General features: G+C 48.5%; 1 protein-coding gene across 1 annotated transcript in view; it reads right to left on the bottom strand.

Annotated features, from left to right (window-relative positions):
* CMTM7 (CKLF like MARVEL transmembrane domain containing 7) overlaps positions 1 to 13,871 on the bottom strand; it is a 42,508-nt gene extending 28,637 nt beyond the window's left edge. The window contains exon 1 of the mRNA XM_024743503.1: positions 13,669 to 13,871. Within this exon, the coding sequence (XP_024599271.1) occupies positions 13,669 to 13,827 (159 nt within the window). The 5' untranslated portion in view covers positions 13,828 to 13,871. The remainder of the gene's footprint in view (positions 1 to 13,668) is intronic.
* Positions 13,872 to 14,687: the final 816 nt, after the last annotated feature.

Raw genomic sequence — 14,687 nt, 5'->3', positions numbered from 1 at the left:
GGAAAAAAATGTGCTAAAATAAAGAAGATGGAGGCATAACTGCCAGCCAGAGTGGCAGAGGGTGGCCATCACCTCTCCAAAACTTCATGCTTCTGAAAGGACAAACTAGGGACTTCCCTGGTGGTTCAGCGGCTAAGGCTCCACACTCCCAATGCAGGGGGCCTGGGTTCGATCCCTGGTCAGGGAACTAGATCCCACATGCATGCCGCAACTAAAGATCCTATGTGCTGTAACTAAGACCCGGCACAGCCAAATAAATAAATATTAAAAATAAATAATCAATTAAAAGGACAAACTATGAAAAGTCTGCCCACAACGGACAGTCTTTAATTGGTTTATTAGCGTCCTGTGGCTGCTGTTACAAGTTACCACAAAATTGGTGGCTTAGAACAACAGAAATTTATTTTTTCACAGCTCTGGAGACCAGAAGTCCAAAATCAATATAACTGGGCTGCAATCAAGGAGTTGGCGGAGCTGAGCTCTCTCTGGAGGCTTCAGGGGGGTGTGTTCCTTACTTCTCCCAGCTTCCATGGCTACTCTGGCCATCCTGGCTCATGGCTGCATCACTCAAGCTCTGCCCCATCTTCACATCACCATCGCCTTCCCCATAACCCTGCTGTTGAGTCTCTTATAAAAACACTTGTCGTGGGATGTAGGGCCCACCCAGAAAATCTAGATAATCATTTAAAGACCCTTAACGTGATTAAATCTGGAAAGACCCTTGTTCCAAATAAGGTAACATTCACAGGTCCCTGGGTTTAGGACGGGGATATAAATTTGAGGGGAGGGGGACCAGATGACCCACTACATCTGGAAATCAATTTTTTATCCCTAAATGACACTAAGACAATTATATGTTGAAATGGTGATCATAGCGCTAAATATAGGCATATCTTGTTTTACTGCATTTTGCTTTATTGCATTTTTTACAATAGCACTGGCGTCACTGACTTCCTGGAGTATCTATTGGTGCCTGTTTTCCAACAGCATTTGCTCACGTCATGTCTGTGTCACACTTTGGTAATCCTTGAAGTATTTCAAACTTTTTCATTATTATTATATTTGTTATAGTGATCTGTGATCAGTGATCAGTGATGTTACTATTGTAATTCTTTCGGGGCACCACAAACCATGCCCGTGAAAGATGGTGAGCTTGGGACTTCCCTGGTGGCGCAGAGGTTAAGAATCTGCCTGCCAATGCAGGGGACATAGATTCAAGTCCCGGTCCGGGAAGATCCCACATGCCGTGGAGCAACTGAGCCCGTGCGCCACAACTACTGAGCCTGCGTGCCACAACTACCGAAGCCCGTACACCTAGAGCCCGTGCTCCTCAACAAAAGAAGCCGCCACAATAAGAAGCCCGCGCACCGCAATTAAGAGTAGCCCCCGCTCGCCACACCAGAGAAAGCCTGCACGCAGCAACGAAGACCCAACACAGCCAAAAATAGATAGATAATAATAATAAAAAAAGATGGTGAGCGGGCTTCCCTGGTGGTGCAGTGGTTGAGAGTCCGCCTGCTGATGCAGGGCACACGGGTTCGTGCCCCGGTCTGGGAAGATCCCACATGCCGCGGAGCGGCTGTGCTCGTGAGCCATGGCCGCTGAGCCTGCGCATCCGGAGCCTGTGCTCCGCAGTGGGAGAGGCCACAACAGTGAGAGGCCCGCGTACCGCAAAAAAGAAAAAAAAAAAAAAAAAGAAGAAGATGGTGAGCTTAACCAGTAAGTGTTGTGGGGTTTTGTTTGTTTGCTGGGGGTTTTTTTGGCCACACCCCATGGCATGTGGGATTTTAGTTTCCCAACCAGGACTGACCCCATGCCCCCCTGCAGCAGAAACGTGGAGACTTAACCACTGGACCACCAGGGAAGTCCCTGTTGTGTGTGTTCTGACTGCTCCACTGACCAGCTGTTCCCCATCTCTCTCCCTCTTCTCTAGTGTCCCTATTCTCTGAGACACAACAATATTAAAATTAGGCCAATTAATAACCCTACAACGACCTCTAAGTGTTCAAGTGAAAGGAAGACTCACGTGTCTCTCAGTTTAATCAAAAGCTAGAAATGATTAAACTTAGTGAGGAAGGCATGTCGAAAGCCCCAACAGGCTGAAAGCTCGGCCTCTTGTGCCAAACAGCCAAGCTGTGAATGCAAAGGAAAAGTTCTTGGAGGAAATTTAAAGTGCTCCTCCAGGGAATACACGAATGATAAGAAAGCAAAAGAGACTTAATGCTGATATACAGAAAGTTTTAGGGGCCTGGTTAGAGGATCAAACCAGCCTCAACATTCCCTTAAGTCAAAACCTAATCCAGATCCAGGTCCTAACTCTCTTCAACTCTATGAAGGCTGAGTGAGATGAGGAAGCTGCAGAAGAAAAGTCTGAAACGAGCAGAGGTTGGTTCATGAGGTTTAAGGAAAGAAGCTGTGTCCATAACATCAAAGTGCAAGAGGAAGCAGCAAGTGCTGATGTAGAAGCGGCAGCAAGTTATGTAAAAGATCTAACTAAGATAATTCACGAAGGTGGCTACGCTAAACCACAGATTTTCAATGTAGACAAAACAACCTTCTATTGGAAGAAGATGACATCCAGGACTTTCATAGCTAGAGAGGTCAATGCCTGGCTTCAGAGCCTCAAAGGACAGGCTGATTTTCTTGTTTGAGCCTACTGCAACGTTAAGTTGAAGCCAATACTCACTTACATTCCGAAAATCCTGGGCCCTTAAGAATTATGCTAAATCTCCCCTGCCTATGCTCTCTAAATGGAACAACAAAGCCTGGATGACAGCACGTCTGTTTACAACATGGTTTACTGAACACGTTAAGCCCACTGGTAAGACCTATTGCTCAGAAAAAAAGATTCCTTTCAAAATATGACCACGCGTTGACAAGGCACGTGGTCGCCCAACACCTCTGACGGAGATGTACAAAGTGAATGTTGTTTTTAAGTCTGCTAACAAAACATTCTGCAGCCCGTGGATCAAGGAGTCATTTTGACTTCAAGTCTTATTATTTAAGAAATACATTTTGTTAAGACTATATAGCTGCCATAGATAGGAATTCCTCTGATGGATCTGGGCAAAGTCAACTGAAAACCTCTGAAAGGATTCACCATTCTAGCTGCCATGAAGAACATTCATGATTCATGGGAGGAGGTCAAAATAGCAACATTAACAGGAGTTAGAAAGAAGTTGATTCCAGCCCTCATGGATGACCTTGAGGGGTTCAAGACTTCAGTGGAGGAAGTCACTGCAGATGTGGTGGAAACAGCAAGAGAAACTAGAATCAGACGTGAAGCCTGAAGATGGGACTGAATTACTGCATCTCCTGATAAAACTAGAACAGAACAGAGGTCACTTCTTATGGATGAGTAAAAAAGTTGTTTCTTAAGGTGGAAGCTGCTCCTGGTGAAGATGCTATAAAGCGTGCTGAAATGACAACAAAGGATTTAGAATATTACAAAAACTTGGTTGATAAAGCAGCAGCAGGGTTTGAGAGGATTGACTCCAATTTTGAAAGAAGTTCTCCACTGGGTCAAATGCTATCAAACAGCACTGCAGGCCGCAGAGAAATCATTTGTGAAAGGAAGAGTCAATCTATGCGGCAAACTTCAGTTGTCCTATTTTAAGAAATTGCCACAGTGGCCCCGATCTCCAGCATTCACCACCCTGATCAGTCAGCAGCCATCAAACACCAAGGCCAGACCCTCCACCAGCCAAAAGATTATGACTCGCTAACGGCTAGAGGAGCATCTCTGTGGTACACCTCACTCTCCAGAGCTCCCCGCAAGATCAGGCTGAGGCGAGACTTCTCAAACCCATCTGTCTAGTCCTCCTCTTGCCCTTGACTGCTGCCCTCACTCAAGGACGAGATGCACAAGAACGCCCATCTCTAGCTCTGCTTTTAGGGAAGTTGACTTCAACACTCCCTGTGATGGATGTTGGGAAATTCTAAGAAAAATGCTGGTCACGCAGGTCTTCTTGTTCCCTGGACTTTTCTGGTTCTTAACATCTTAAATAAAGTTCAGTGGGAGTCTAGAGCAGTGGAACTCTGAACCCTGAACACGAAGTAGAGTCTCTCAATGGCAATGAATGTGGAAGACCCCTGAAACCCTCTGGGAGATCACAGGAGATGTGTGAGACTAAATTACAGGACAGATGAAAAAATTTCCAAGAGCAGGCAACATCTGGTCCAGGAATTCTACTTTTAGGAGTTTCTCCTTCTGATTACCTTGTACACACACAGAACTATGATATGTACAAGGGTATCCACAACAGCACTACGACATAACAAAAGATGGGAAATAACCTAAATGCCTGTTGAGAGGGGACTGGTTAAATAAATTATGGTACATCTATTCTCTGGAACACAACGCAGCTGTTAAGGAAAATGAGGAGAATGAGAATATACTGAACACATACAGAATTATCCCCAAGATGGAAAGAAGATGGACAAACACACAAACACACACACACACACACACACACACACACATCGAAACATAAAATAACTCCTGAAGGATATACAAGAAACCAGTATCACTGGTAGCCTCCAGGAGGGAAAGCAAGAATTGGAGGACTTTTTGAACTTTAAAAATCTTGATCATGTGAATGTCATCTGTTCAAAAAAACCAAATACAATTTTAACAATTGTACAACCATAATTAGTTTGCATCAGGATTTTTATTTTTTAGAGTGGCTCTGGGAAGTGACCCTGGAGGACAGTGGGACTACTGGGCGGTAAAGGCCGTTCTTACATGTCTAGTAGCTGCACAGAAGGTATTTAAATTCCCCACACGGTTTCCTCATCTGTAAAGTGGAAGTACTGACACCCCTGAGGGATGCTGTAATGACGAGTGAGTTCTTGCATTTAAAGCATTCAGCATAATGCCAAGAGCAAGAACTCAGCCAACAGATTTACTCCACAGGAATTCAATGACATGTGACCACAGCCCAGATAAAAACTTGTGTAACTGTTATTGTAAAAATGGCCACTGTACCTCCTGTCTCCTGCACGGCTGTTGCCCCATGTTTTCTTGCTAAGGAGCAGCCGTGAGAGCACCAGATTTGATGCAGGAGGCCCGGGCTTCTGTGGGTGTGTGAGACGTCTACTGCTGCATAACAAATTATCCCAAGTTGGTAGCTTAAAACAGTATTCACTTATCATCTCACAGTTCCCACCAGTCAGAAGCCCTAGCAAGAGACTTCTGCTCAAGGCTGCAGTGTAGGTGGTGGCCAGACTGGGGTTTCATCTGAGGCTTGGGGTCCTCACCCAAGCTCACATGCTACTGCAGCTATAGGAATGAAGTCCCTGTTTTCTGGCCGGCTGTCAGCAGAGGGTTGCTCTCAGCTTCTAGACAGAACCTACAGACGCTCGTCACGCGCTCCTCTGCCAGGCCCTCTCCCAGCAACAGTACAGCAGGTGCCCTATGTACGAACCTCCAAACATGCGAACGTGTGTTCTCAAGTCCAATCACATAAGTTAGCTCACATGTCTGGCGTACACGTGCGTGCATCCTCTACAAGTGGTTGTGCTTTTGTGTACTTTACTGTACAGTACTGTAGAGAGTACAGTAGCACAGTATCTTTAATTCAAGCCCAGGATATCCACAGAGATTCACAATGCAGGAAATGGCAAGGGGATTTTCTTTATTTGAGGAGGCACTGTTAGTTTTTGAAGCACAGGACCTGAACATAGAATGGTACATAAAGGTTGCAGCAGCCATTCAAAATGCAACCCAGTGCTACCGTGTCATCCATGATGAGAAAAAAGGAGCTACTAGCAGTGATAGCTACTACTATCACTGGATCATTTTTCAAGAGGGTAGACAGAATTGAATCCAGCAAGGAACCAGAACCTGTGCCATCAATGTCGGGCGTGAGTGAAATTGCAGCTTGCCCTCCGTCTCCTATAGCTGACGATCCCTCAGCTCTACCATCTCCCACCTCCTCTCCCTCCTCCAGTCAGTAACTCTTCCTGCCTGTTCACTCGATGCCAGCCCCTGTGTGCCAGCTCTTGTACTGTACTACTGTACTTTTCAAGGTACTGGACTGTAAGATTAAAAATGTTTTCTTTATTTTTTGTTTGTTTTTTATGTATTATTTGTGTGAAAAGTATTATAAACCTATTACATTATAGTACTATATAGCTGACTGTGTTAGTTGGGTACCTAGGCTAACTTTGTTGGACTTACGAACAAACTGGACTTACGAACGCACTCTTGGAACGGAATTCGTTCATACGTGGGGGACTTAATTGTACCTCTTTTGAGGGCTGTCACCTGATTAGATCAGGCCTACCTGGAGATAATGTCCTTTTGATCAACTCAGAATCATGTGATTTAGAACCTTAATTACATCTGCAGCATCCCTTCACCTTGGCATATGACAGAACCATGGGAATGACATCCCATCATCTTTGCTATTTCTTATTGGTTAGAACAAGTCACAGGTCCTGCCCACACTCAAGAGGATGGAATTACATAAGGTTGTGACTCATTGGGGGTCCCCCTAGGGTGTGTCTGCCACAGTGGGCTAGCCTGGGAGCCTGTCTGCCATACACAGACAGACAGACAGCACACCACTGGGGGAAGGGTTGGGCCTTGGCCACACCTAGGCTCAAATGCTGGCTCCAGAATTTAATGGAATTTTTGAAACTTGGGCAAGTTACAAACCCTCTCAGCCTTCATTCAACCAACAGAAAGGGAGAATAAATAACAGTCATTAAGGGTTAAACAAAGGGAAACTGCATGTAAAATTGCCTGACATAATAAAGCAGACACCCGAACCTTAGTTCTCCTCTCAGGAGGAACTTAGGACTTAAACACAAAGATGATACTAATGGTTTCCTCTTAAGCCTTCCAGCAGCCCAGAGAGTAACATGTGAAACGCTTTATAAAATACGACGCCCACTGTCTGGCCTATACCCCAGTGAGGGGTTTTCCCCACTCTGGCTGAGTTCATCTCTGGCAAAAGGTGAAACTGTCATTAGTACCCGCTGTCACATCTCAGAGCACCTCCTTTTAGCTCTGCTACCGTCTGCCCACCAATGAGGAGACAAATGGATAAGTTATGGTCCAACCAACTACCATGTGTAGTTATCACAGCATCCTTTTCAAATAAGGTTTAATCACATGGAAAAATTCTCATGGCATACTGATAATGAAAAAAAATAACCCCAAACTGTCCTTTTATGAGCTCAAGATTTGGACTCAAACTGCTTCGCTATTTATGGCTTTGTGACTTTGGGCAAGTTACCTAATTTCTCTGTGTCTCCTCATCTGTAAGGTGCAGATAATGATCGGACCTACCTATCGTGAGGATGAAATGAGGTCACACATGTAAAACACCGAGCCCAGTGGCTGCCACCTAACAGGAACTCAATGTGTGATAGATGCTATTATAATTAGTTAAGTATCACTTTCATCATTTGAGAGGAAAAGTTTAAAAAAGACTTCTTTATAAACAATATTAGCGTCGCTGCCACCTCCTTAGGGGAATAAAGAAAACCTAAGAGGAAGAAGTGAGTAAAGAGATATGGAGGGTCATGCTATACTTAATCGCTCCCTCTGCCTTCCAGAAGGTCCAATTTACTCTGTACCCGAAAGCCTTTAATTTCTCCCCCCTCCTTCTCATTCCCTTCTGAATTCCCTTCACTTTCTCCATCTCTAAAAAATGAAAATGACACCCTCTTTACTCTTAAATTTCACAGCAACCCCTTCCGTGAGTCATCTGTGGCAACCATTTTATAGACAATTTCTCTTTCTCTATCAATCAATCTATCCTTCTATTTATGTAAAGTAAAAGGCTGTTCAAGGGAAAGGAAGAGCCTTGTCACCGCCGCTGCGAAGTAAAACACAAACCAGGTGAAAGGCTTTCTCAGCAGGATGCTGAGAAGCCTCACGGTGCTGATTTCCGCCAGGGAGCAGGACAGGGCTGCGCTGGGGAGAGGCCCCGTTCTCCTTGCCAGCCCTCATCTCTCAGGAAGACCCGGGGCTGGAGGACCAGCCGCCAGCACCAGGCCCTGAGCCAGGCCACGGATGCCAGGAGTTGCTAAGGACCCCAGAGAGGAATGCCCGGGAGTGAGCAGTGGGCAAAGGAACTGCTGAGCCAAACTGGTGACAAAGAAGGAGAGCATCTGGCAGGCGGCAGCGGGTCAGAGGGAGGCTCCCAGGCAGCAGGCCTGGGGCAGCACCTCGGGCAGATGGCAGGGGGAGGAAACAGATGGACAGCCAGGGGCCCGGGCAGGAAGCGCCAGCACTGAGAGTGGGGGATGAGGGATGGGAGGAAGGGAGCAGAGAGAACGCCTTCCCTGGTACAGAACTGAAATCAATGCACTGACCCACACAGGGAGGCCTCGGAATGTCCTGGAGGGTCTCCAGGACCCACTGTAATACCAGAAACCCTGTGCAACGCTGTCCAGACTCATGCGGGACCATGCACCAGCCCCATCCCCACCCTGGTCCCCCAGCCTCATGGACCCTCAGCTGCTGCTTGCAGCTGGACCATCTTCTCTGGCCAGTGGTTCCCAATCGGGGGTGGAGGGGACAGGCAGTTATTTGGGGTGCCCTGGAGGGGAATTCTTGCCCACAGTTAGGAAATCCACATGCTCTGCAGCCTGAATAAATAATGCCTCATACCCGCGTGGTGCTATCATCCTTCCAGTGCACGCGGCTATTGCCGTAGCTTAAATACGAGTGCCTTTAAAAGTGTTTGACGATGGGCTTCCCTGGTGGCGCAGTGGTTGAGAGTCTGCCTGCCGATGCAAGGGACACGGGTTCGTGCCCGGGTCCGGGAAGATCCCACCTGCCGCGTAGCGGCTGGGCCCGTGAGCCATGGCCGCTGAGCCTGCGCGTCTGGAGCCTGTGCTCCGCAACGGGAGAGGTCACAGCAGTGAGAGGCCCGCGTACCGCAAAAAAAAAAAAAAAGTATTTGATGAAAAGAAACGCTGCAGTAGACGTTATACAGTTCTCATTTCATACTGGACATACAGAAGATGATTTCTCCAAGACCCCTTGCTTTTGGAAAGGACATGCGGCTGCTTCTGACCAATGGTATCACCTTTGAGCCAAAGAATAAAAGAGAACCTGTAAGATCCTTATGTGCTTATTATCTTCTTTGATTTCAGTTGAAGAAGGCATGTGTCATAGAAGGTGTCCCAAAGTCACAGTGGTGACTCCATTAGCCTTGCACCGTGTGACTTGTGAAAAAGATATATTTTCACACCAGCAACCAATGACTGATATAAACTCTGAAGAAATAATAAATCTTTTCTTATTCACCTCTAAAAAAATAAAATAAAAGCATTAAGAAATTCCCCAGTCCACCCATGTCACTGTTCCTTTTCCAAACCAGCAGACACCAAAAATACTACTATGACTTAAAATATTACTACTATCACATTTGGCTATAAAGGGACAACCATTGGTTTCTAGATGTTAACAAGTCTAGACAGTTATTTAATGCCAGCATGCCCAGCAGGGCAAGAGGCGCTCCATTCCTCTCTCTGTGAATGGTGAGGGCCCTTTATCCCCGGGAAGTATTTACGGCTTTGCACACCAAAACTTCTCTACAGGGGAGTTCATCACTGTCTTGTTCGTGAATGGGCAGAACTGGAAGCTTCTTGAGCCACAAAAAGGGGGAGGGGGCTGGTCACACAGACTAAGGGACATTTGTGACTGGCTATAAAAACGCTACTGAAAACCTAATTGCAAACAAGTCTTAAGTGACACGAGAAATCATTCATCACATATTAAGCAAAAAAAGCATTTTACAAACTGTAGAGTATCACCCTTCTTTTGTAAAACCAAAACAAAACCAACAACCACAAATTATCTCTCTCCTATGAAATAGTAGAAAATCTTACTTTAAATATCAATCTTGGGGGAGAGGGAGTGGGAGACTCTAGTTTCTTCCCTGTTTCTCAAAGTTTCTACAATGAGCAAGTATTACTTCTGTTATTGGGAATAAAGCCCATAACTTATGTCTCATCATTTTTATTTGTTTGACCATTGATGGACAGCAGTTTCTTGTTCTTGGATCGGGATTGGGCTGGGGTCAAAGACTCTTGACAGTGAGGCTCTTTGCTGCCCTTAACTCTGCAGCTTCCAGGAAAAAGGGCATGGGGGTGCAGGTTGCATTTGGGAACCAAATGATCTGAAACAGAACACGGAGGGGTGGGCCATTCTGGGCTATGCTAGCTCATTCTCCACTCACAGGTCTATTCACGGTTATATCAGAGGCTGTGATCCCCCAAAGTCTAACTCCATTTGGAATCCCGGCTGTGAATGTCCAAGGGAAGACCATACTTGCTCCGACCTCCTAGAAAGTCTTTAGGATGCTCTCTCTGGCCAGAAAACTCAGGCACTCTCCCCCGACTCACACACCCACTTAGGCTCCTTCAATCGTATTTCTGACAACTCACCTCTTTAGAATCGCAAATAAGTACTTGCAGTGCCTTCCTTCTATACTGAAATGAATAAGATGCATCCTGAATATGAGCCTAATCCCTGTGACAACCAAACAAAGCTTCCACAAAGTTCCAAAATGACCCCTAGGGGGCTGTACAGCCCCAGGTTGAGAACCATCACTTCAATGGTGGGTTGATATCGACATGATTACTTCTGGGCTAGTCTCAGAATAAGGACCATATCCTCAGCACTATCTGGCAGACCCTAGATGGTCTAGTCTTGGAATACTTCTCCAGACTCACCCACATCACTCCCAGCCTTGTTCCTTCCCTCCAACCATTATCACTACTCCTTCCTCCAGCCTCAGAGCCATTGTCTGTGCTCTTCCTTCTTTCGGTAACACTGTTCCCTCATCCTTCAAATATCCTTTCCTCAGAGAAGCCCATCCTTACCTCCCAGACAGGGCAGACCCCCTAGTTAATTCTCTATGACACTGAGGACCTCTCTTTCATAGCTTTTGTCCCAGTTTATAATTTTATATTTAAAATCATTTGATTAATACTTTCCCTATTACAGCATAAAGAGAACAGGAGCTGACCTGTCTGGTTTACTCTGCTTTCCACACTGCCCTAGCATATAGTAGGTGCTCAATATTTACTAAGTAAAGGAACCTTCTTGGAATTCCCCGGTGGTCCAGTGGTTAGGACTCCATGCTCTCACTGCAAGGGCCTGGATTCAATACCTGGTCGAGGAACTAAGATCCCACAAGCCCCGTGGTGCAGCCAAAAAATAAAAATAAAATAAAGGAACCTCCTGGAAGACACTTAAATTTCCATCTTTACTGCTTATGAAACTACACACTGATTCTCCTTCCCTATTATGGTTCTGCAAATGTCCCAGTCACTGCCGAAAGGATCTATCTTGTTAACGGCTGTATTCCACACGCCTTGCTTGCACAGAGGTAAGAAGAGAACAGATGCTCAAGAAGTGAGAGAAGCCTCTTTCTATGTGTCAGGGTGGGAAGGGGAAGAACTGCCCAACACTGGCCCATGTCTCGCCCTACCTCCTTCCTTTCCACCACCCCAGCATCACCCAGCTCTGACTTACGCACACTGAATAAGGACGTGGAGAGGCCAACGGGGCACGCCCAGCCCGACACACCCAATTCATCTCTCAAGATTCAACTCAAATGTCACCTTCGTCTTCCCTCCATCCTTCCTCCCTTATGTGGGCAACCACAGAGCTTTCATCTCCCCAACCTGGGAGTTTGGGGACTTGTGCGTCTCCTCAGAACCAAAGATTCCTTGAGGGCAAGGGCTTTGTCAAATCCATCTGTTTCTGCAGAAATGGAGATGAACACGGCACTCACAAATGTCTGCTGAACAAACAAACTGATGAGGAGTGCTGGTGGAGCCCTGAGCAAGGCCCTCTGGATCCCTGCAGCTCAGGCCCCTCAGGGATCCAGGTGATGCCAGGAGACCCGGCTCCAGCTTACACTTTGTGAAGTTCCAGATGGACATTCCTTCCTCGAGTAGTGGACTTAGGGAGACTCCCAGAAAAGAGAAGAAGGAGGAGAATGGGGAAGAGATGGACAAGGGGCCCAGGCAGAGAGTCCTAAGTGGTCTCACTGTTGTAATATGACCATCCAGCAAGGGCAACTTCATTCCCAGGGGCTCTGCTCAAACCTGCAGCCACACGGCAGTCCCCAGGGAAGGAAGATGTGAGAGTCTCTGGGCACAAAGAGAAGCAATCCTCCCAGTCTTTGTTCTCTTTGGAACAAGCGGCCCATCACTGTCACCTGCAACTTGGCACAAGAGCCTGATGTAAGAGGCTAGCTTAGGAGCTTAGAGTGAAACGGAGGTTTCTCTTCTCCATAATCTTTGTCCATTAAACTCATGGACCGAAACGGAGGATCTGACCGTGATTTTTCTCCACCAAACTCATCATTCAGCTCCTGATAACATTTTCCAATGCTCAGTTAAGGCCTGACCCACTCCCACCCATTTTTTTTTAAGGATGGGGAGGTAGGCTGGTCCCCTCTATTTGGCTGATCAGATCTCTTAGCCTGAACCCCAAAAATGCCTTGCTCAAAACCAACACAGCTCAGCATAATTCTTTTTGTTAGTAACTAAAATGCCTCTACTTCCTAATTTTTAGTCCATCTAGAAGCTCTTCTTTGAGAAAAGGGAACTAAGTCCCTCTTTCCTTCAGGTCTGGCCCAAGCAAGAAACCAGAGCCCCCTCTACACACACTCAGCACCCAGAGTAACAGAGCTGTGGATGCCTGGGCAGCCCTCACCCCGTGTCCAGGCCTGGGGCTGGCCCACCTTGGTAGGCCCTGCCTCTGGATCTGTGACCTTGCGTCTAACCCACATCCCTTCCTTGACCCCCCCCCCCCTTTCAAAACTACCACTTCCCCCTCACCATTCTGGCTGCAAACATGACAAGGAGTGGAGTCACAAAGAGCCCAGCCCAGTTTCAAAACTTACCGAACAAACGGGAAAGGTGTCTAAAATTTTTAAATTGTAAGGAAGAAAAACATGGGAAGGAGAACAGGCCGGGAAAGGTCTGCGCTGCTGGAGGTCCCTGCAGCGCCGGTGGCACTCGGCGCCCAGGCCTTCGTCCTGCCCGCTCCACAGTGACCCCCATTCCGGCGACTCCCGCTCTCCCCAGATAAGTACCGGCTCCCCAAAAGGCCTTCCCCATTGACCGCTGCCGTCCAACGGCCCCGAGAACCGGCCCGCCCTTGGAACTTGAGAGGCAGGGCCCGGGACGGCTGCCCCAAGGGTCCCAGGGCTTTCTACCCCAGTGAACGCCTGGCCTTCGGACCCCGCGCTCGGGCGAGGGTGAGCCCCGAGCAGGAAGCCCTGCGGCGCGGGGTCCGGGGAAAAAGGCGGCGGGAGAAGGTCGGCTTCCGCGGCCTGAGCGCCGCCGCCCGGCCGCTCTCCACCCCCGGCCCGGGTCCGAAGCGGCGCTGCCCGAGAAGAGGAAGGAAGACACACAGGAACTTTGGCCGTGGTTTCGGTCACCAGCTCGCAGGCTCCGCAGAGTGGCTGGAAAAACTTGGGACCTCCGAGAGGGGGCGGCGCGAACAGGCCTGCCGGGTGCGCCGAGTTCCAGCGCGGGGACTGCACGCGCAACTCGCCCGAGGAAGCCCCCTCCAACTTGACTTGGGCGGCAAGACCCCCGCCCGGGGCGCGATGCTCCCGCCGCGGGAGCGGCCCCTCCGCGGCCACCCCGTGTGACCCCGGCTCGCGCCCGGGCCTCTCTTACCATCTGCGCCACTTTCAGCAGCGCTGCGTGGGTGCGGGGGTAGACGGGGTCCAGCAGCCCCTCCGAAGAGCTCGCGCCCAGCTGCCCCGCGCCGGCCCCGGCTCCCGGGGCGCTGCCGCTGCTGCACGTGGTGCGGACGAGCCCGGGTCCGTGCGACATCGCGCGGCCCTCGCCGGCCGGCAGCCTCCAGCTGCAGAGGCCGAAGGCCATTTTTTTTCGTGGCTCAGGGGCGGGGTCCTGGGGTGGGGCGGGGCCCGCGCCCCCGGCCCGCGCTGAGGACGCCCACCCAGCCTCCGCCGGACGCGCGGGGGAGGGCCTGGCCCGCGTTCTCCGGAAAGGTGGCGGCAACCCCCGCCCTCTGGGAGGCGCGAAAGTTGGGCTGGAGGGAGGAGGGAAACGGACGCCCTGGGCCGTGGCCTTTCCGAGATGGGCGAGGCCAGGGCACAGCTGGGTCTCAGCCTCCTGGGATCTGGTTTGGGTGCGGCTGCGGGTATGTGCTAAGTGTACTTGATTGAAGTATAACTCACATACACTGAAATGCCCAAACCTTCCGTGTTCAGCTCCGTTAATTGTTCTGTATGTGTATGTACACCTGTGTAACCACCGCCCACAGCAACAAATACCGGGCCGATACCCCCAAAAAAGTTCCCTCGTGCTCCTTCCCTCTTTCTGTCACTATAGATTCGTTCTGCCTCTTCTCAGACTTGATGTACTTGAAATAATACAGAATATTCTCATTTGTGTCTGGCTTCTTTCACTCAACAAGGTGCATCGAGATTAATCCCAATAAAGCTATGGTGAACATTCTGGTGAGATTTTTTTGGTGGACAGAAGCTCTCATTTCTCCTGGCAAAATACTTAATGAGTGGGTTTGCTGGGTCACAAGGTGAACATAGGTTTACTTCTAGTAGAAGCTGTCAAACAGAGATGCTACATTGCACTCCTTCCGGGTTACTTTTAAAATGAGCAAGCAGGACTACAGAAATGAAATGTTATCAGTGTTCTCTCTGAGCAGAGTG

This window comes from Neophocaena asiaeorientalis, unplaced genomic scaffold, assembly GCF_003031525.2.
Source record: "Neophocaena asiaeorientalis asiaeorientalis breed wild unplaced genomic scaffold, Neophocaena_asiaeorientalis_V1.1 scaffold332, whole genome shotgun sequence".
Lineage (NCBI taxonomy): Eukaryota > Metazoa > Chordata > Mammalia > Artiodactyla > Phocoenidae > Neophocaena > Neophocaena asiaeorientalis.
The sequence above is the reverse complement of the archived record's forward strand: the minus strand, read 5'-3'. Positions and strand labels throughout refer to the sequence as shown.